Source organism: Sminthopsis crassicaudata, chromosome 4 (assembly GCF_048593235.1).
Source record: "Sminthopsis crassicaudata isolate SCR6 chromosome 4, ASM4859323v1, whole genome shotgun sequence".
Classification (NCBI taxonomy): Eukaryota; Metazoa; Chordata; class Mammalia; order Dasyuromorphia; family Dasyuridae; genus Sminthopsis; species Sminthopsis crassicaudata.
The window spans coordinates 455425983-455446064 of NC_133620.1; the positions used below are offsets into that span (position 1 = coordinate 455425983).

At 50.1% G+C, this 20082-nt stretch overlaps 1 protein-coding gene across 2 annotated transcripts in view; it reads right to left on the bottom strand.

Annotated features, from left to right (window-relative positions):
* Positions 1–20082, bottom strand: part of SMG6 (SMG6 nonsense mediated mRNA decay factor) — a 180157-nt gene that overhangs the window by 12325 nt on the left and 147750 nt on the right. For both annotated transcript variants that reach the window (XM_074263872.1, XM_074263871.1), the window contains exons 14-15: positions 5390–5566; positions 1615–1761 (exon numbers count right to left, since the gene is read on the bottom strand). In XM_074263872.1, coding sequence (XP_074119973.1) covers positions 1615–1761; positions 5390–5566 — 324 coding nt within the window. The remainder of the gene's footprint in view (positions 1–1614; positions 1762–5389; positions 5567–20082) is intronic.

Below are 20082 nucleotides of genomic sequence, written 5' to 3' on the forward strand. Positions count from 1 at the left end.
CGGCCCCACTCCACAGCCCCTCGGCAGCTCCGGAAGGAGGGAGGAGTACACCGTGGAGAGAGCCCAGAGCTTCCCCTCCTTCCACCCCCGGCAATGGATGATGAGCTTAGGCCCAGGGGTCCGGCCCACGAGTAAGGAAGGGGGGAGGGGGAGCCTTTTGAACCCCATCTTCACATCCCTTTCCCCGAACATGTGTGGTTCCTGTTTTGCTGCATCTGTAAAAGGCCCTGAGAGCCAGGGACTTGACTTACACCTCTCAGTTAACACCCCTCGGAGGCTGGTGGAGTTCAGAGCAGTTTAATTTACGGCCCATCTCCCCAATCTTAATTCACTTGATGCTCCATTCTTCCTTATTGTATTAGTGCAACCCAGGTACCTGCCAACAATAATGGCCCCTGTAACTGGGAGCCTCTCCCCCACTCCCAGGACAATTTATACCTTTTCCTTGGGATTTTTTTCCCCTAAATTAAACAAAAAGAGGAAAAATAAGAAAAGGTTAACGTGGGTTTGGAGAGACGAAGCCCAGTGGTTCTGGGCAGGGAGCCAAAGGCCCGAGGGTACACACATGTGTGCGTTCTCCCAGAAGGGCCTTCACCGGTCCTGTTTTACAGCCACCTCGGCACAGACTGCAGGGTTCACGCATATGGCCAGACAGATGTGTCTGGCTTACGTTCAAGGCTGGAAAATGAAGAATTATGGAAGTGAAGGGCCCTGGGCATTAAAGGGGGAAGAGGGGGGTGTTGGGGGGGAATTTTTCCTCTGCTGAGAAATCCTCCTGTGGCTGTGAGGCCAGAGGAAGGAGGCTGACAGGAGGCAGGGCAGCCAGTAATGGCGAACGTGGGGCCTTCTCTTAAAGGGACCAGTCGGTATGGCTAGAGGGGCTTCCCCGGTGATCCAAGCTCCATCATTAAGACTCTGGAGAGCCTGCTGGGGTTGAGAGGGTGGAAGCCTATGCCAGGCAACCAAAAGCAGTTTTCTATCATGCTCAGAGACGGGGAACCACAAAAATGATGAAAAGAGGGCAAAGGAATGGGGAAGAGGTTCTCTAAGACTTGTAAGGGGGCTTTGCTGGCCCTTCAGACATGTGAAGTGGAGAGATGAGGCTTAATGTGGAGCTGGGGATGGGAGGGAGGAAAAGCACCTTAGCTGAAGGAGTTTCTAGGAAGGTTTAAAATAGGGCTTCTGGGCCTGGGATCCAAAACTTGTTTTTGACTTTAAAAATATATTTTTTTGTAGCTGCACTTTAATATCATTAGTTTTGGGTTTTTTTTTTTTTTTTTTGAGGGGGTGATCCTATGGACTCTGACGCAATTAAAAACATGATCCCGAGAAGAGGCATGCAAGGCTTCAGCAGACTGCCCACAGGGTCGCCACAGAGGTGAAAACCCTCTGGTTTAAACAGAACACTCTCCCTCCATGAGGGAAGCTCATCTCTTGATCCTTAGCCCACAGATCTAACAGGAAGGATGGCCCCCAGCCAGAGAAGCCCCCAGTAAGTGGCAGGGGCCACTGGCAGACACATCTCGGCAAAGTCAGGGTGTCTCCCCACAAGCCACGTGCAGGCCGCTCTCTGCCCCCCCCCCCCCCAGCCGCCCCTCGCCCTCCCAGACACACCTGGATCTTTTCTTGGCGCCGCTGCTGCTCCGCTATCTTCCTGGCCAGGGCGAGCTTCCTGGCGCGCAGCTCCTTGATGTCATACTCGCCCCCACTGCCTTCAGCCTCGGAATCTTCCTCAAAATCTTCAATGACCACATCATCCTCCTTTGGACAGCGGGAGCAGGCCGAGAAGAGAAAGGCAGGAGAAGAGACAGTAAGCCCAGAGCCCTTACTTGAGGCTCTGCCTTCCATTCCTCCCCCTCCCCAAGCTCAACCCGGCCCTGTATGCTCAAAATGTGCCCTGAAGAAAGGTCGCTGGGCAGAGGGCATGGGCTGGGTCACCGTGCCCAGAGTGTGCCCTCCAGCAGGCCCTGAGTTGTTCCCTTGCAGTCACTGACACATATCCTTCCCAGCCAGATCTTCCTGTATACCCCTAGGTTCTTGCATATTCACAGTCGATCATTCCCCCAAATATCCTCTACCACGGGCTGACTAGTATCCTTCTGAAACAATTACATGGAAAAACAAGGAAGAAAATGGCACTGGTCAAAGCAAAACCTAATGCACGCTTGGTACACAGGACAGGAATCCAGGCTGGCCCACAGCTGGAGGTCGGGCACATCACTCCCTTGAGCCAGGGAGCACTGGACAAAGGATACGGCCCAGAAGAGCCTGTGACAGCCTGTCTCGGGACCAGAGTGCAGGGGTGGAAACATCCTGGTTCCCCCCCTTCCAGCAGTGCTCGACCATCAGCCTCTGAGCTGTTTTCCTTGCAGCCGGGGCCAAGGGGATCCAGCTCAGGAAAACTTGCTGCCAGCCTGATAGAACTCCACCCGAGGGTCGTCACCTCCCCTACCGCAGCCTCTGCTCTCAGAGGCCGCTCTCCGGGTGGTCCCAGATCCTGCTCCTCTCTCTTTCTGGCCCTGGTCAGCAGAGAAAATGCAGCTGCCCAACAGAGCTCGGGAAAGCTTCCTTGGAGGGACAGGGTTAGCAGGGGGAGATGGAGAGGGCCGGGGAGGGTGTGGGCCTCACACTGGGCTCCAAGACACTGCCTCCTAAGCTTCCTGCTGGCAGCTCCAACAGGAGAAGCCCCAGGCCGCACTCCTTTGTCTAGGGGCAGGCGCCCGGTGAAAGAGAAACTCAGGCGGTGTGGGTGCCTGCTCTCTGCTCCCGTGACCCAGCCGCGCGTCTAAGGCTGGACCCAGGCAGTCCTACCAGTCCTGGCTGAGTAAGTTTTGATAACCCTTCCCAGGCAATGTCCAGACTCTGCTCTGCACTTCCACTGCTCATCAGAAGATCAGATTCTGATGAGGTTTGTGGGCTTGGCTGTAAAGAAGGGAAAGTCACGACTTAAAAGCAGGGCCTTGAAAAACTTGAGCCAGGGAGAGGTGGGAATGGGTGCTCTAGGAGCATTTCTGAGGAACTGCGTGTGAGCCACCGACCTCGAGCACTAACTGCCCTGCCTCATGCCGACAGTGCGGACAAGATTCGGAGATCTCAGGTCGCTATCTGGAGGAGAGAGGAGATTCCAGACCGCAAGAGTGAGAAGGACCAGGGCCTTTGGCCAGTCCACCAGGGGATGTGGGTCAGTGGGGAGCTAGCTAGTGTCACACGGCGACCGATCTGAGCTGCCAACGGTTCTTGTCACTCTGGCCTAAGGGCCTTGTCCCTAGAGGGTCAGATTGTGCATGGGAAGGAGGAAGATTCATCCCCAAAATCGTCTCCTCACTTGCTAACACTTAGATGAAGTGAGGGAGGACACCTGGCTGGTCTCTGGGAACAGAGCCCACATGTTCAGCCATCACTAAGGCTGTGGTTCAATTTGGGGAGAGCTGGCCCAAGAGGTAGTTACTAAGGCTCACTGGCTGAGCTCTCCCAGAGATGAGGAAGTGCTAGGTTATGAAATGACACAGGCTGGGCGACAGAGGGTTTCCCAGGAACCATTCACAAAAGGGAACCCAGGATGCTCATGGGAAAGGGAAGAAGTGGGCAGCCTCACGTGGGTCATGACCTCTGTTTTGGTCAGTGGGCTGAGATGGGAAGAGGAGAATGTGGGTGCTATGACAAGAGACTTGTTCTGTAGCCCCAAATACTGAGCTTAAGCATGGGAAGCCTTGGAGCTGAGTGGTGATCAAGGACAAATCACAGCCAAGTGAGCCTCAGTTTCATTTCTAAGAGGGCTCGCCGAGCTGGAGCTGGAAGGGCCCCTGGAAGGGTCTAAGGTACAGCCCCTCTGTCTGACAGACAGAGAAAGGGATCAGGCCCACGGCTCTGAGCTCAGGCCTCTCGCCTCCCTGTTCCTGTGAGATGTCATCTGGGGGAGGTGCTCTGTACCACTAAAAGGATGTTATGGATACAAGTTATTACCATGGCTACCTTTTACTCTGCCTGGAATCAGTCTTCCCACCTGCACTGGGCCCAACCACACGGAGCTGGCTTCCCAAAGAGCCATCCACTTGGAGATAGGCCAAAGGCCAGTTACTAGGCTCTTGCTCTCTCTCAGCTGATCCTGGTTTCACCCCCTGCCCCACTGAGTACTGGGCACCGTCACAGGCCCAACAGCTGCCGGCCTGAGGACAAGTTGCCCTGGCTTTAAGCAGTTTGGGCAATTTCCATAACTATCCACCACTTCCCTTACAAGCCCTCTTTTAGGTCTTTGGAGAATGAGACTCAACCTGTAGGGGCAAGAAGGAAAACAAAAGCCCTGAGAACCCAGACCCTCTCAGACACATAGTGGGCACACACACACAGAGCAAGTAGAAGCCTGGAGGCAGGGGACGTTCATGGTCATATGCTGACTAGCACATATGTGTATGCACGCACATACACACACAGATACACGGGAGGCAGTATCACTATCATACACTGTCTCTCTTCTCTGTCTCTCTCTTCTCTGTCTCTTTTCTGTCAGTCTGTCTCTCACACATAGATACATGGGAGCCAGTATCCCTATCATACATTGTCTGTGTCTCTTCTCTGTCTCTGTCTCTTTTCTCTCTGTCCCTTGTGTCTTTTCTCTCTGTCTCTGTCTCTTTTCTGTCGGTCTGTCTCTTACACACACGTACTTACACACAGATACATGGGAGGCAGTATCACTACCATACACAGGCAGATATTCTGTCTCTATGTCTCCCACACCCACACCCACACCCACACACGCGCGCGTGCGCCCTGGGCAGGGAAGCTGGCAGCACTCATGTTTTGCATGTACACAGGCACACGGGATCTGTCTCCCTCTGTCTCTCTGTCTCTGTCTCTCAGGACCTGGAGTGAAATAAGGGTTACAGGAACAAGCAAGGGCAAACAAACAAGAGGAGAATTCCTTAATCACATCAGGATGTTCAGGGAGGGAGGGAGGGAGGGCGGCGAGGTGGGGGGAGGGGTCCAGCAGTGTCAGCTCTTCCTGGACGTGTGCTGGAGGCTGGAGTTCAGCCTTGTGCAGCCCTCAGCTCCATGTCTATAAACTTGATCCTCACTCTGAACCCTGACACCCCCCTCACCCCAGCCCCTTTCCTAAGCCTCCAGAGCTGTACGTTATTAAATCTTTCCCCCCCTTCCCTCTCTTCCCTTCCCCTGCAGTATTAAAAAGCAGCATCTGGAACTCGTAGGAGAGACCGAGGCAGGGCACCAGCAGAGTGCACTCGTGAGAAGCCGCTGTGGGGCGGCTGAAGCTTCTCCCCAGGCCCAGCTTGGAGTGGCTATAAATAGCTTCAAGAGGGAGCTGAAGCCCCGGGCAGAGGCCGGTCCCCGGGGAGCTTTCCCGTGGCCGTGGCCCGCGCTTCCCGCACACTACCTGATCTTGCAGTTGTTTTCCCTGTTGGCTTCCCATTTCCTTTCCCATGGTGTCTGGGACGGGCGCCACTGACACATATTTTCCACCCTTGAATGCCAGCAGAGGCTCTTCTTGTCCACAAAGGGCTTCCAGGAAATACTTCAGCACTGTGACCCTCTTGCAGTCGGCTGCAATAACCTACAGTGAAGGGAAAGAAAGAAAAAAGCATTTGCCGAAAGAGAAGACGGTGGGAGGGACCGGCCGTTGACTGAGGGGCTCATGGAAAACCCATCCAAGTGACTGAGTTAGGGAGGCTGCTGGGTACGTGAGTCTTGGGGACCAGGCTGGAGAAGGGTTCTCAGAAGTGTGGAGGAGATGCTCAGACTTTAGGGAAAAGGACCTTCGGCAGGCTGTATTTTGTGTGTCCTTGAGTCTTCCAACTTTTAAAAATCTCATCTGAGGATAAGGGAGTATATTGGGGAATTATACTGGGGGAGCCCAAGCAGCCATAACCCCTTGTTATGGGGAAGGGCAACGATATCATCAATCTCAATGGAGCACCTCTTCCTGCTCCCCTCCTCCCCCCACCATGACCTTTACACTCCCCTTCTTGGCTGTAAATCATAGTGAACTTCTCTGGACAAGCTTTCAGGGGACCCACGGGGCCTCCTGGGCTCAGGTGGGCAGACCCCAGGAAAGGGAAGGCAAGCCAGGTGGTGACTGAAGGAGGCTGTGGGGTTTCTCCTAAGTTCTGCCCCTCCGGAGCTCACACTATTCCTTTCCCACACGACTATATCTGAACACAAGCGAGTGCTTTAGGGAAGCTGGGGCTGATTTAGTTTAAATGAAATTCAATATCTCCAGCAATCATCACATTTATGAGACTTTCAGATGGAATTTCCATAGGCAGAATCTGGAATCCTTTCCCATTATGCCTACACATAAACACACACACACACCTCAACTTCCAAATGCATCTTTTCTTTTTTTGGGGTGTGTGTGGTGGAGTATATATATCTCTTCTCTGGCCTTTGGTGACCTCATCATCCTGCTGTCTCACACAGAGAGTCCTAAGCTCATCAATGAGGAGGTTAAATGTGACATCCCCAAGTAAAAGGCCTCCTTCCCCTTGGAATAGTCATTTCCGGCCCTCCTCACCAATCTCGCCCCCCCCTTTTCTGAATGCTTACAGCACCGACAAGACCGTCTCGCCACAATCCAACACTAGGTCACAGAGCTAGGGCTACACGAGAGGACACGGGACGAATCCTCAATGAGGAAGATTCTTTCTTATCTCTCTCATAATGTGCTCAAAAAGCAGACGTCGGGCCCATCTGCCCAGGGACCTGTGCTGGATACGCTGTCAAGTGGCATTTATTAAGAACTTGCCATGTATGAGACACCATGCTAGAAGGAGAGGAGAGAGAGAGAAAGCAGGAAAGTAAACAGGCTAGCAAGCGGGCAAGAAAGGGGAAAGAAGGTAGGAAGAAAGAAGAGGGAGGGAGGGAGGTGAGAATGGAAGAAGGAAGAAAGGAAGGAAGTATATCAGATTACTTGTTGTCTTGGGGAGGGGGGATATAAGGGAAGCAGGAAGAAAAATTTGGAATACAAAGCTTTACAAAAATGAATGTTGAAAACTATCTTTGCATGTATTTGGAAAATTAAAAAACTATTAAAATGAAAAAATCTATAGAAAAATAAATGTAACCACTAAAATAAAAATAAAGAAAATTATCAATATATTGTTGGAAAAATACAATTAAAAAAAAAAGGAAGGAAGGAAGGAAGAAAAGAAACCCTGTTCTTAAAGATTTTCCAATGTAATGGCAGAGCCAACACAGAAATAACCACCTACAAACACGATCTAGACAGGATAAATTGGGGTCATCTCGGAGGGAAGGCACTAAGGCTGAGGAGGACTAGGAGAGGATTCTGCAGAAGGTGGGGTTTCAGCTGGGACTTGAAGGAAGCCCGGCAAGGAGGGAAGTGGAGATGAGGAGGAGGAAGGGGCAGCCAGGGAAAGTGCACAGAGGAGGGAGATGGGGTGTGGTGTGTAAGGAACACTGAGGAGGCCAGAATGACTGGGTCACAGAGTATGTGGAAGGGAGGGAGGGAAAAAGACTCAGCAGAAAGGTAGACAGGAGCCAGGTGATGAAGGAATGGGAAAGCCAAAAGATTTGGAATTTAATTGTGTGTGTGTGATGGACAGAGACAGACCTGAAGCAGAGACCCCTCCCCCTCCAACAGGTTATCTCAGAAATCCAGATGTTGAGGGCTTGTCCTAAAGGTGGGCTTCCCTGAGAGATGCAACAAGGGAAGAAATGATAGGACTTAACCACTGGTTGGATATTGGGCTTGAGGATGGAGATGGGATCTGGGTGACTGGGAGGAGTCTGGTGGTCCTGAGAACAATGGGGGAATCAGGGAGAGGGATGAGTGAAGGTGGCACAAGACGTTCATCTGAGGCAGGGACCAAGTGGGAGACGTGAGCCGGAGGCGGGAGGGAGGCGAGGGCTGACGAGGAGACCCTGGGGGCCCACGTGCTCAGCACACCCCAACAGGCTCTGGATGGAGAAGAGGAGCCGGACAGAGCCTGGGGCCCCCTGTGTTATCAAGGGGACAGTCGGGGAACCAGAAGAGCAGAAACGGCCTGTGCTCTCTAGGAGTTTCCAATGCGACTGATGCAGCACAGACTGAGGCATAAATTAAATACAATCCCATGTCAAAAAGGAGCCAATCCTCCGACTTGAGCCGAGGGCCATGTGGTTGTGATGAACAGAAGGGGAGCTCTCCGAGGCAGGGGCTCAGGGGCTTTAGTCTCTGTCGGCCGGCAGAAGTCCAGGCCAGGCCAAAGAGCCGGGGCTACGGCCCGGAGGCGGCCGTGCCCTCCGAGAGCTCGCACGGGGAGGGCGACAGAGCACACACTCTCGTGTCGCTCCCACTGCCAATCACGGTAGTTTCCGATGCTGAATCACGGGACGGTGGTTTGGTACTCGGTGGGAGAACACCACCCCCGGGGACTGGCAGCGGGAGCGGGGGCGGGTTGGACCCCGGGCCCGTTAGCCAGGCCCCGTCCTGTCGGGCTCACTTTCCTCCCCCAAGAGCTTCCGTGCGGGCCCCTGCCTCGGCTGCCCGGGCCCACCTCGGTGGAGAGGGAAGTTCTAGGGCCAGGCCGGGCCGCGGCAGGTCCTGCTGCGTGTACCCAGGCGTGGGACGGGGGAGGCCAGAAATACAGAAGCAGGGGCTCGCAGCACTCCAGACCAGAGCTGAAATGAGTAATCGCCTGGCAGCAGCACGCACAGCGGCCTCCCTGCACCCCCGGCCGCTCACTCGCAGAGGAAACTTCTGCGTTTCCCCAAGATTGCCAGTTTCCTCTCTGTGGTCTAATTTTAACCACCTTGTCGTTACAGTGTGTGTCAGCCGCCTGACCCCACTGTGACCTCTGACCTTCTGCCCCTGCTCCCACTACGGAGGAGGATTATGCAATGGGACAGCGGGTGCAGCAGCAGGGGAGTGGGGGTCCTTGGCATGGATACCTGCCTCTACCCTACATCACAGCCAGGCCAGAGTCCCCGCAGTGGGGAACCACCCGTGGGCCGAGGCCCACAGGTACTCCCCATCCCTAACGGGTAAACATCAAGCGCAGCAGCCTCGGCTCCTTCAGGGGCAGCCAGCGTGAAGGGCACAGACACGCTGGGACGCCCACCTGGAGGGGCTCCAGGAGGGAAGGGCCAAAAGGAGCTGGGAGGAGAAGCTGCCTGCCTGGCCCAGAGCAACAGAGACGCTCGTGGACAGAGAGCAAGGGCCGGCTTTGGGACCAGAGGAGCTGGGTCTGAGCCCAGCCTCGACCTCTCCTGGCCGTGGGATCCTGGGGAAAAGGGACATCCGTTCTCGGTTACCAGCAGACAACTTTGTGAGACTGGTCTGGATTTAATGAGCCCGGGTGGCTCTGGCCTCCTAGAGCGCCCTGAGAAAGGGGCAGAAGGGAGCATCTGGGAGGGCGAGGAGCCCAAGATCACCTCTTAGAACAAGCCACAACCCTAAAATGGTCCTCACTCACCCTTGGGGACATCCCCCCACCTCCCAGGGCCTGCTGCTCAGAAAGTGCTTGGTCAGTCTGGAGGCGTTTATGGGACGTCAGAGTCCAGGCCGTCATCTCTGCTCTCTGTCTATCCCTCTCCCTCTGTCTCTCTTGTGTGTATCTCTGTTTCTGTCTCTCTCTTTCATTCCCTTCTTCCCTGTCTCTACCCCCTCTCTGTCTGTCTGTCTGTCTCTCTGGCAATAGATGACTTAACCCCTCTCAGGGACACTAGGTGCCTCTGGGGCCTTCTGTCCTACTCATACTATCTTGATGTGGCCCAAGCAGGGCAGAGTCTGAGCTCCTTGTCACAGGGAGCCCACGGGGGCTGGGACATCTAGAGATCTTCTGTCCATGGACAGGATTTCCAGTATCAAGGTCAGCAAAAATGCTCTGTCAGCCATCTCCGAGAGAATACGCAACAGCAGGACAGCGAGGATGCTCTTAAGCCCCACGAACAAGAAGCAGACTCCTGGAGGTTCTCCATTGGGAAAGACCTCCTGGCAGAGGAGGGGTTAAAGTCAGCCTGCCTGCTGGGGAGGAAGGAGTCCAGATGAAGCCTATGACATAATCCCCACAATCACTCTGTTCATGAGCACATTTTTTCCATCCTCTATCAATGAAAAACAGAGAGATCGGCAAGTGGTGTGCACAGCGAAGCCCCGGGCAGCTCTAAGCTCCAGGACCCGGGAGCCACGAAGGAGGGACTCGGAGCCGAGAACTGTAGAGCTAGGGTGGTGGACAAAGGTGGACAGAGTAGAGAAATGAACAGAAGGGACAAAAAAGCATTAAGTACTTCCTGTGTCCTAAGCCGAGGGCTAAATAGCAAGAATCCAAAGGGAAAATACAGATGGTCCCTGGCAGTCCTTCTCCCAATGTGACACTTATGGAACACTGTACAGCCTGAGAAGTGTGTTACATAAACTCAGTCATGTTAGCTTCACAGCTGCCCTTGGAGCAGGGGAACCTTGGATGCCAGACCCATTTTACAGATGGGTAAAGTGAGGCTTCCAGAAAGCAAGTGATTGGTATCACAAGGTTGTACAACTAGTATCAGGCAGAATGTAGCCACAGATATTGCCGACTCCTGACCTGTTCTATTCTTCATATCATGTTGCTAGGGTGCTTTTCCAACAAAGTACATGAATTCTGTGCTGATTAATTCAGCCACCAAGGAGCTATCTTCGTTTACTTTTGGTTTCAGCTCTGTGTCCTGGAAGGTTCTATTTGCTGGAAAACAGACTTTTGCATAAGTATGGGCTTCCCTTGGAACAAGCCAGACTGGACAAGGTCCCGCCCTGTGTAGGTGGGGGGAGCAGCCCTTTCCCCACTGGGTTATCAGGCCCTGGGCAAACCTGCCTTCGAGTCATCCTCAGGGAATCCATATTGGACTTGAGGAGAGAACAGGCATTTTCAAAACCATCCCTACAATGAGGGCAAGTGCAGAGCCTCGGGAAAGCCTCCGGAAGGAGGCAGCATTTAAGGGCAGCGAAGGAAGGAGGCTGAGGCAGAAGCCGCAGTCTGGGCAGATGGAGAGAGGTGGGGGAACAGTAAGGAGCTCGGTGGGGTGAGCCGAAGCCTCGTCCAAAGGAGACTAATGTGGGCTCCAGGTGGGGGTGAAGGGCTCTGCAGGCCCAACAGGAGTGTGGGGAAGAGGCAAGAGCATTCTCATCAGAGATGTGTCCCTGGTCTGGCGGACAAAGCTCAGTGATCATCCAGCCCGAACCTTTCTTTCTAGATAAGAGGAAAAGCCCCAGGGGACCCCAAGGCAAAAACTCAGCAAGCTTTTTAGTGCTTTGTGGCACCTGTTCACCCTGGGATGCTCAGATCCCAAGCAGGCTCTGCAGAAGGGAGGAGTGGGCCTGGTGGGTGTCCAGGTCTGGTCGCATCAGAGACCAGGACAGCTCACCATGAGAAAAGCTGCTCCATGGCTGCCCCGCCTCTTTGTGCCAAGAGTGGCCCCATCTTAACCCCCAAACCCATCATCTAGTCTTTGCTGAGAGGAAAAGCAGCAAACTGGGGGTCAGGGCAGGATTAGTCAGAGGAGGTCAGAGAAAGAGCATTCTTTTCCCTGCACATGCGGGGGGCAGAGTTCAGCCATCAATGGAAGTGAAACTCGGGTTTCTGGGACTCTTTAATCAACCAGACCAGGTACACACGCAAGCAGCCTATCAGAAAGAAAAACCGAAAGTGAGAAGTGGTGAACAGAACGGCCGGCCCTGAGCCAGGGCACCTCCCCAGGGAGAACCGAGAGCTGGGCAGGCAGGGTCGGGGACAGCTGGGAAAGGAGGATTAACACTCTGTCCTTAGAAATCAGGAGCAATATGTAGGAGGTACCGTAGAGGCAGCGCCGAGTTCAAATCCAGTCTCAGACACTGGCTGTGTAACCCTAATAAGCAAGCCATGTCACTTCTGCTTGCCTCAGTTCCCTCAACTGTAAAATGGGGATAATAGTAGCCCTTCACTCTATGATGGCTGTGGGAAATTTGGTTAAGCGCTTAGCACAAAGGAGGCACTATATATGTGCCTTCCCCTTCCTGGTGTGAACGGAAACATTCAAGCACTAGAATGGGCTCAATTCAGGACAAAGCAGAGGTCTACGTTGCCATGCCTCCCATATCTGTGCAGGAATCCCACAGCATCCCAGAAGCCCTGGGACTTGGTGCCTCCATGAAGAAGTGGCCACTGGCTGACTTTTGGGGGAAGGAGCACTCCAGCAGCTGGGCCCCGTTTGCCTCTTGGGGCCACGCGGCTCCGCTCCACAACCTGTTCTTGTGGAAGCGACAAAGCCAGAGGGAAGGCAGCCCCGCTGGTGGGGGAGTCGCAGGGCATCCCTAGTTAGTGATCCTGCCGACCAGCATTGTCCCCTCTACCCCAACCAGGCCCGCCTTCTTTTGCTCCTCTGGCTGAGGGCACAGTCCCAGTACGGTTTCCCCCACAAACAAAGGAGTTCTAGGTTGCCATTCTTGTTTCTTGTTACAAGTAGAGCCAATTACCCTCACATTTGTTGAAACCTTCAATCAAAATTTACTGCTTGTTAATTTTACAGAATATCCTCAGAGCAAATAAGAGGCACACAGGAAAGTGAAGTCTTGTTGTAGCTATTAAGCAACCTCAGAACAGCTTACAAACCCGGCGCGCCAAGGCTGGTAAAATAGAGGGCCGCTTGGCCCGACTTCTAAAACACCAATTAGCAATGGGTTAATTATCATCTTTAACAAGCCAAGCCCACAGGACTGGCTACAAGAATCCAACTCAGATTAATGTGTTTTCTTAAACTGGAAGCCACTAGGTTTGTAAGGCTCGCGCTCTGCAGATGAGAGCAGAAGGCACCGCCCTTGCTGGTCATGGGTGGGTCGGCTGGAACAAGAGTCTGCAGATGAAATGTTAGCCTCCAAAAGGCAAGGAATCCTCTGGGGTTGGGAGGATGAAGGAAATGGGCTACTCCTTCGTGTGGATTCACATTCCTGGGGAAGAGGCTTCCCAACAAGGAGCAGACAACTGGGGGCAGAAGGAGCAGATGCAGGGGACGTGAGGCCACGGAACCGGTAGAAGCCCTGGCTAGAGACGGGAGACAGAACTTAGTGCGGGGCTGGCCAAGGGGCCTCCTCGGGCCTCCTCGCAAACTGTACAAGAGCAATCCGGGGGAGCCCAGTACCCCAAACACAGCCCAGGCACACTAAGAGCAGCAGCATGAGTAAGAGGTGACGTTTCCAGGCCCAGGGTCCAGCAGGCGAGCTGAGGGAGATGCACCATATCCCAGCTGGCGCTGGCCTCTGGCCCTGGCAGCTGAGCCCGCTCCCAGCCACTAGCCCTTGGGTTGGTTCTTGCCCTCGGCACTCCCACATGGGTGGCGCAGCCGACTTGGAATGGGGCAGCTCTCGGGATCGACAAAGGCCCCCACCCGAGCCACGTTTCTGGAGTGACCACTACAGGCCATTTGCCTTCTCCCAAACCTTTTCATCTGCCTCCTTCCCTCTCAGAAGACAGGAGAAAAGGGAAGTGATCGGGTGGAACCAAGGCTCGACTTGGAGACTCACTGAAGGCTACTGAGGAAAGGCACCTGCTAGGGGTTACCAGGAAGGGATCTACAATGGAGCTGGAATGCATGGCCACCAGGACTCTGTTGGGGCTAGGAGTGCCCGAGAGGCCACCGTCCGCCTCCCCTCTCACCGCTCCACTCTGGGGCTCCTCAGTCAGCCAGAGAGGCAGAAAGGGCGAGCGGGGGGAGCCGAGCAGCTCATCTGGCCGCCACAGCTGCCGAGGCATTCGGTTCAGCCTATGGCGCTTGAGGCATCCTGCTAAGTGGGCATCAGACAGTGAGCTCAAGGCCTCTTGCCAGCTCTTCCCTCGTCTCGGTCGCTAAGAAGATAAACATTCTGAGCTCCGCTAACTCTCCAGCCAAGTGATGGGTACACATCCTGGCATGTTTTGTGCAAGTTTTGTAGGATATTAACTGCAGAACTGAACTGCTATTAAAAACCAAGACAGAGAGGAAATCTTGTGCCTAAATATCTCCACCTCTCTGGTTCCTTAAAAATGGGGGGGGGGCTGTGTCACATATATCCTCAAAAAAGAATCTGCAATAGACTTTCAGGATGAGCAAATCTCTAACACTGAATTTTCCACCCACCTGAAATTCCTGGTCTTGAAAATTCTAAATAAAGCCAGACAGGAGACTGGTGCCTCCCAGGGCAGTGGTTGTGGGTTTTAGCTGGCTCCTCTCATTTGCCCACAAATGGAAACCAGGCCTCCTGGAAAGCTGTGAGCTCTGTCAGGCTCTGCCACCAAGATGCCCGCCCAGCAGCCGGCGTGCCACGGACGATAGGCTGTACACAGCTTGGGCTACAGGCCAGCAATGCTGCCCCTACAGAGCTGCAAACGTTACCCACACTGGCAGGAATGCTATACTCTGGAGCTCTGGGAGGGGCATCCAGCTGGCACTGCCATCACAAAACATTCAGGTCTAGCTTGACTGAGTTAGTGTGAGACTTGGGACATAGAAGCTAGGTCTCTCACTAACTGAACCAGCAGGGGAGGCTACAAGCTCAGCCCCTGGGGATGAAACACCCTGAGTCTGCCTTAATCTGTAGATTCCCACACAGAGGCTGCCTGTTTACTACTACACTGCTAGCAGGTGCTGAGAATCCTGGGGGCTCTAACACTCACAAGTCACATGGCCTCTGTTCGCCAGAGACCCTTAGGTTACGGTCCAGGTTTCTTTTTAAATGAAAACTTTTTTAGTTGTGGCCCTGTGTTGGGAGAGCTTTCTCCTTGGCACATTCCTACCTGTGCTGGGCCACAACCGTGGTGAAAATCACAGGGATGGAGTACAGTGGGGTCTGCTACAAGGCCTTACTAAGGAGCCACCATTTTAGGGATTCCTTGGCGGACCCCAAGACACTTCTCTCCACAGCAGGCTCAAAAGCCTCAGGGAGAGAAGGGAAGAGCCGCTCTGGGCTCAGGGCACCTAGTGCTGAGAGGGCCACATCAGAGAGTGGCCTTGCAGACAGACCAATGCAAAGACCTCTGCCGCAAATCCCATGGGGACCAAGTCTCCAGCACAGGTTTCCCACTGGTCAGTAGGTAAAACTCTCAGGGCGTGAGGAGCCTGCGTCCAGAGCTTCCCCCCTGAAGAGTCCTCTTCCTTCCTGCTCTTCCGCAGAAGGGGGGGCAGCCAGCCTGGCACAGTCTCCTTGGTGCCCCCTTGCTCACTTCTACTGCTGTTCCACTTACAGGAGGGGCTCATAACTTACAGGCTGTGAACTTACAATATTATTTTTTCAAATAACAATTTCAACATCATGGCCTCCTTTCTAATCCTGTTTTATTCTATAGATTAAAAAACCTTATTCTGAGTTGGTGCATCCCCAGGCTTGTCATCACAACTGCTACCCAGAGAGGGCCATGACACCCACGAGGAGACGGTTACTCAGTCTGGACCGCGGCTGCCTAATCTTTCTCCACTGGCGTCCTTCCCCCACCCCGAGAAAGCTTTACCCAAGGCCACCTCACATCTGACCCAGGTGCTCCCGGCAGCATCGTGCATGCACAGCGCCAAGGGCGCAGCTCCTGTGCTCAGAATCGCGGCTGCAGGGAAGTCCCTAAAGCAAGTGGGTGAGCATGCCAGGAACCCCTCAGATTCATCACAAATTGGATTCTGAGTCAATTTTTGACTCAGACACCCTTTCAGTTAGTTATGGGGCCGTGACCCCGAGGTCAAGCAGCTTGGCCGAGAGTGACCACCCCAATCAGCCAATCCACGCACACCGACTCTGCTCAAGGTGATGGACTCAGGAGGGGGAGACTGATTTTTCTGGACATGGCAGATTTAGGAATTTGTTTTGCTTGAATTTTTGTTAGTTAATACTGGGTTATCTCCTCCAGGGTGAAATGCAGTGGCCACGAGCAGGGCTGATCTGGCTGGATGAGGCAGAATGGCGACAATCACCACATTTGTGGTCCCCAGCACAAAGAGGGTGGAGTTGGGAGGAGGCCACAAAACAGTAAAGAACGGTTAAAGAGAAACCTGGGCAATAACCTAAGGGGCTGGTGTCAGACATGTTTACCATGGTGGGAGTCAGACTTTAGGTCAGTAGGAATTTCAAGTGTGTACTACCATTCCTAGCAATTTGTTGCAGGAGGACCAAGAAAGTGGGTTCTCATTGCTTGAAGAAGGCAAAATTAAAAAAAAAAAATCAAATAAACTACAATCAAGAACTCTCTAACAGAAGTTTTCCTTAATTTATCTTGACCTCCTTTAATTATTCTGCACCTCCCTTTCATTTTTAGCTACACTACTGGCCCTATATTAACCTCCTCTGAACTCATGTGGCCTATCCTGTTATACACATGGAACAAATAAGATAATATAGATAGGTCTATATGGATTGTATCTTAACTAAATTTGGTATCTTCTTCAATCTTTAATAATGTTCTGTACAGAGCAGGCACTTAATGAATATTGGTGAATTAATATTAATGCAAGAGGGTCCCTGGACCTGCAATTTTACAAAGAGAGATGCCCTTATTCCTTAAGCTGGATATTCTACTGAATACCTGAAGGACGACAAAAACAAGAGAGGCCCAATAGATACCAAATTAGTTATAGCAATACTTTTTGAGGCAGCAAAGAATTGGAGACAAAGTTTCCAAAAACTCAGTTTGGGAAGAGGGCTCAACAAACTTATGGAATATGACAAGTGTGATGAGTATTAGATAAAGTTGGGCTGAGGGAGAACAGGAAAACAATATACAATCATCTCAACTATGGCAAGATAACAATATCCATAATGATAAAATGGATGCCTTGGAATGATAATGACCAAACTTGGTTCCATTACTTCTTGGCAAAGATAGGGGGGAAATGAAGAGCATAAAATACTGCATGATGGTAGACACTATATTTTTTATATGTATATACATGTGTATGTGTATATACATCCCACACCAACACTCACACATATGTGTAAGTGATAAGAAATTTTTTTCTTTTATTATTCTTTATTAATTTTTGATAACTAATTTGCATTTATTTTTTCATTTGCACTTAAAATAGAACTTTAATGAGCTCTTGCTTTGTTGCCTCCAGCTTCTCAAGGGCAGGGAGCATAATTTAAAAATTACTTTTGCTTTGTCTTACAAAGAGTGGGTGCTTAAAAAATGTGGCTGACTGATCATAGTAAGTATTTAATTATGGGGTGTAAATGTTAAAGGTGATAACCATACCAAAATTAAAAGAATTAGAAAAGTCACCTTTCACAGTGATAGCTGGGAAAATTCTTGACCAAACTAGTAATATGTGTAATCAGAATTAATAAAAACATATATTTGATTATGTGAAACGAAAAAGGACTTGCATGAATACAATACAAATGGATTAAGAGGAGAAACTGAATTAGAGAAAAATTCATCCTCTCAAATATTTCTGACAAAGGACGATATGTGAGATGACTAAGGAAGTAGTAAATAAATGGGGTTGAAATCCCCTGCTGAATGATTAAGTGGTCAAGGGTTCGAGTGGACAATTATCAAAAAAATAGCAAATTCTTGCCATATGAAATGGCAAGTACTGTATGAAAAATATTCAAAATCAGAGAAATGGAAATTAAAACAACTTGGTTTGACTCCAATCTGGCAAGTTGTCATAAGGATAAAAAAAAAAGATAGTCGATGTAAAAGTGGCAGAAAAACAGTCCTATTAATACACTTTTAGTGGAATTGCAAACTGGTTCAACTTTTATGGAAAGAATCTGGAATTATGCTGAGGAAATGACTTATTAAACATCCACATCTTTTGACTAAGGGATTTCATTGCTAGGCTTTCCTAAAGAGGCCAATGATTAAAAATATCTCATGTATGTAAGAGTGTGTGTGTGTGTGTGTGTATAAACGCTTATTGTGATAAGATACCCATCAATTAGGGAATAGCTGAATAAACTGTAGTACCATGAAGAAGTAATGAAAATAATAAATATGATAAATGATAAAAAGTATAGGAAAATGTATATGAAGTAAAGCAATAAGAACCTGGAAAACAGCATACAAAATAATCACAACCAATAACAATGATAACAAAACAACTGAAACTAGATAATACAAAATAACAATGACCTAGCTTGATCCCAAACTAGCTAGCTTGCTTTCTTTAAAGAGGCAGGCGCTGTGGAACATTACATTATAAAACTGAACTAGGTTCCTGTATTGGTTAGTCCTTTTAAAATATTTTTATCCTTTTCTAAGTTCTTTGTTACAAGGGATAGTAAGTGGCTTTCTTGGAGAGGGAGGAGGAAGAATACAGTGATATCAAAACAAAAGGTATCAACAAAAACTAATTAATAAATATATCTAACTTCCTCTTTGAAAAACGTTGCTCAAGAGAACTGTTCAGTTCTACACATATATATTGTATCTAGGATATACTATAACATATTTAACATGTATGAGAATGCCTGCCATCCAGGGGAGGGGATGGAGGGAGGGAAGGGAAAAGTTGGACAGAAGTGAGTGCAAGGGATAATGTTGTAAAAAATTACCCAGGCATATGTTATGTTAACAAAAAGTTATAATTAAAAAAAAAATAAAGATGTTGCTCTCAGTTTTGTGCTTTGTTCTGCCAAAATACCCAGCATTGCAGTACTGGTTAACAGCAGGTATCTCCCCTTCCTTATTTAAAAAATTGTAGCAAGTTTATTTTTAATACACATTGCTTTATGAATCATGTTGGGAGAGAAAAATCAGAGCAAAAGGAAAGAAACCATGGGAGAGATTTAAAAAAAAAAGAAAAAGAAAAAGAAAAAAAGGTAAACATAGCATGTATTGATTTACATTCAGTCTCCTTAAGTTCTCTTTTCTGGATGCAGATGGTGTTTTCTGTCCAAAGTCTACTGGGATTACTTTAGATCACTGAACCACTGAGAAGAACCAATTATCCATAGTTGATCATCGCACATTCTTGCTGTTATTGTATACTGCATTCCTGGTTCTGCTTGTTTCGCTCAGCATCAGTTCATATAAATCTTTCCGAGCCTTTCTCTAATCAGTTTGTTCATCATTTTTATAGAATAATATTCCATTACCTTCATGTACCACAGCTTGTTCAGCCATTCCCCAATTGATGGGCTTCTACTCATTTTCCAATTCTTTGTTAACACAAAAAAAGTTGCTACAAACACTTTGCACGTGGGGGTCCTTTTCCCTCCTTTATGATTTTTTGGGGATACAGACCCAATAGTAGCACTACTGAGTCCAAAGGTAGGCACAGTTTTATAGCCCTTTGGGCATAGTTCCAAACTGCTCTCCAGAATGGATGGATCATTTTACAACTCCACCAACAATGCGTCAGTGTTCCTGTTTTCCCATATCCCCTCCAACATTTATCATTATCTTTTCCTGCCACATTAGTCAACCAGAGAGGTGTGGGGTGAGTGGGTATCCTTCTTTGGTTCACTGGAGAGCTTCAATGTTTATGGCTTAGGAACAAGTGTGTGTGGGAGCCTATCCCTGGGCATATCTGATAACTCTCCTTGGGAAAAACTTCCTCTGTGTAGTTGTCCAGAGGGAATATGTGAGTACTTCCCAGGAATTGCTGGTGGAAAATGAAAAAAGATGGTGTATTGTACTTTGAAGCATCAAAGATGAGAAAAATATTCAGGAGGAGAGAAAGCAAAATTGTGCCTCCACAGGAGACATGCAGAAATGCCCTAGAGCTTGAAGTGGAATGTAAATGCTGAATCGTAAAGGCTTAAGATCCTTAAATCATACATTCTACCACCTGTGCCTCAAGATTAACAAAAAGGTAGCCCTTTGTAAAATACCGTAACTACAGTAGATATGGTTTTGGTTTTTTTTTTTTTTTTTTTTTTCAAAAGTTTGGAGCCTCAGAAAGGGTGGTTTCAACTTGACTCACTCCCTCATAAAACTTTACCCACAGGATCAGCAAATATTACTAGGGAAAACTTCTAGCCCTGCCTGATCATGCTTTCAAAGCCTGCTAAGTACCTCACCATTACTGACCAACTGCCTACCAGATCTTCTGTGTTTCATAACAGACTCTGGGAAGCCATTTTGGAAATGAGAGAATGAACAAAAAGCTTCAACACTTGGCTAGATGCCGCAACAAAGTCCCTCCAGGAGA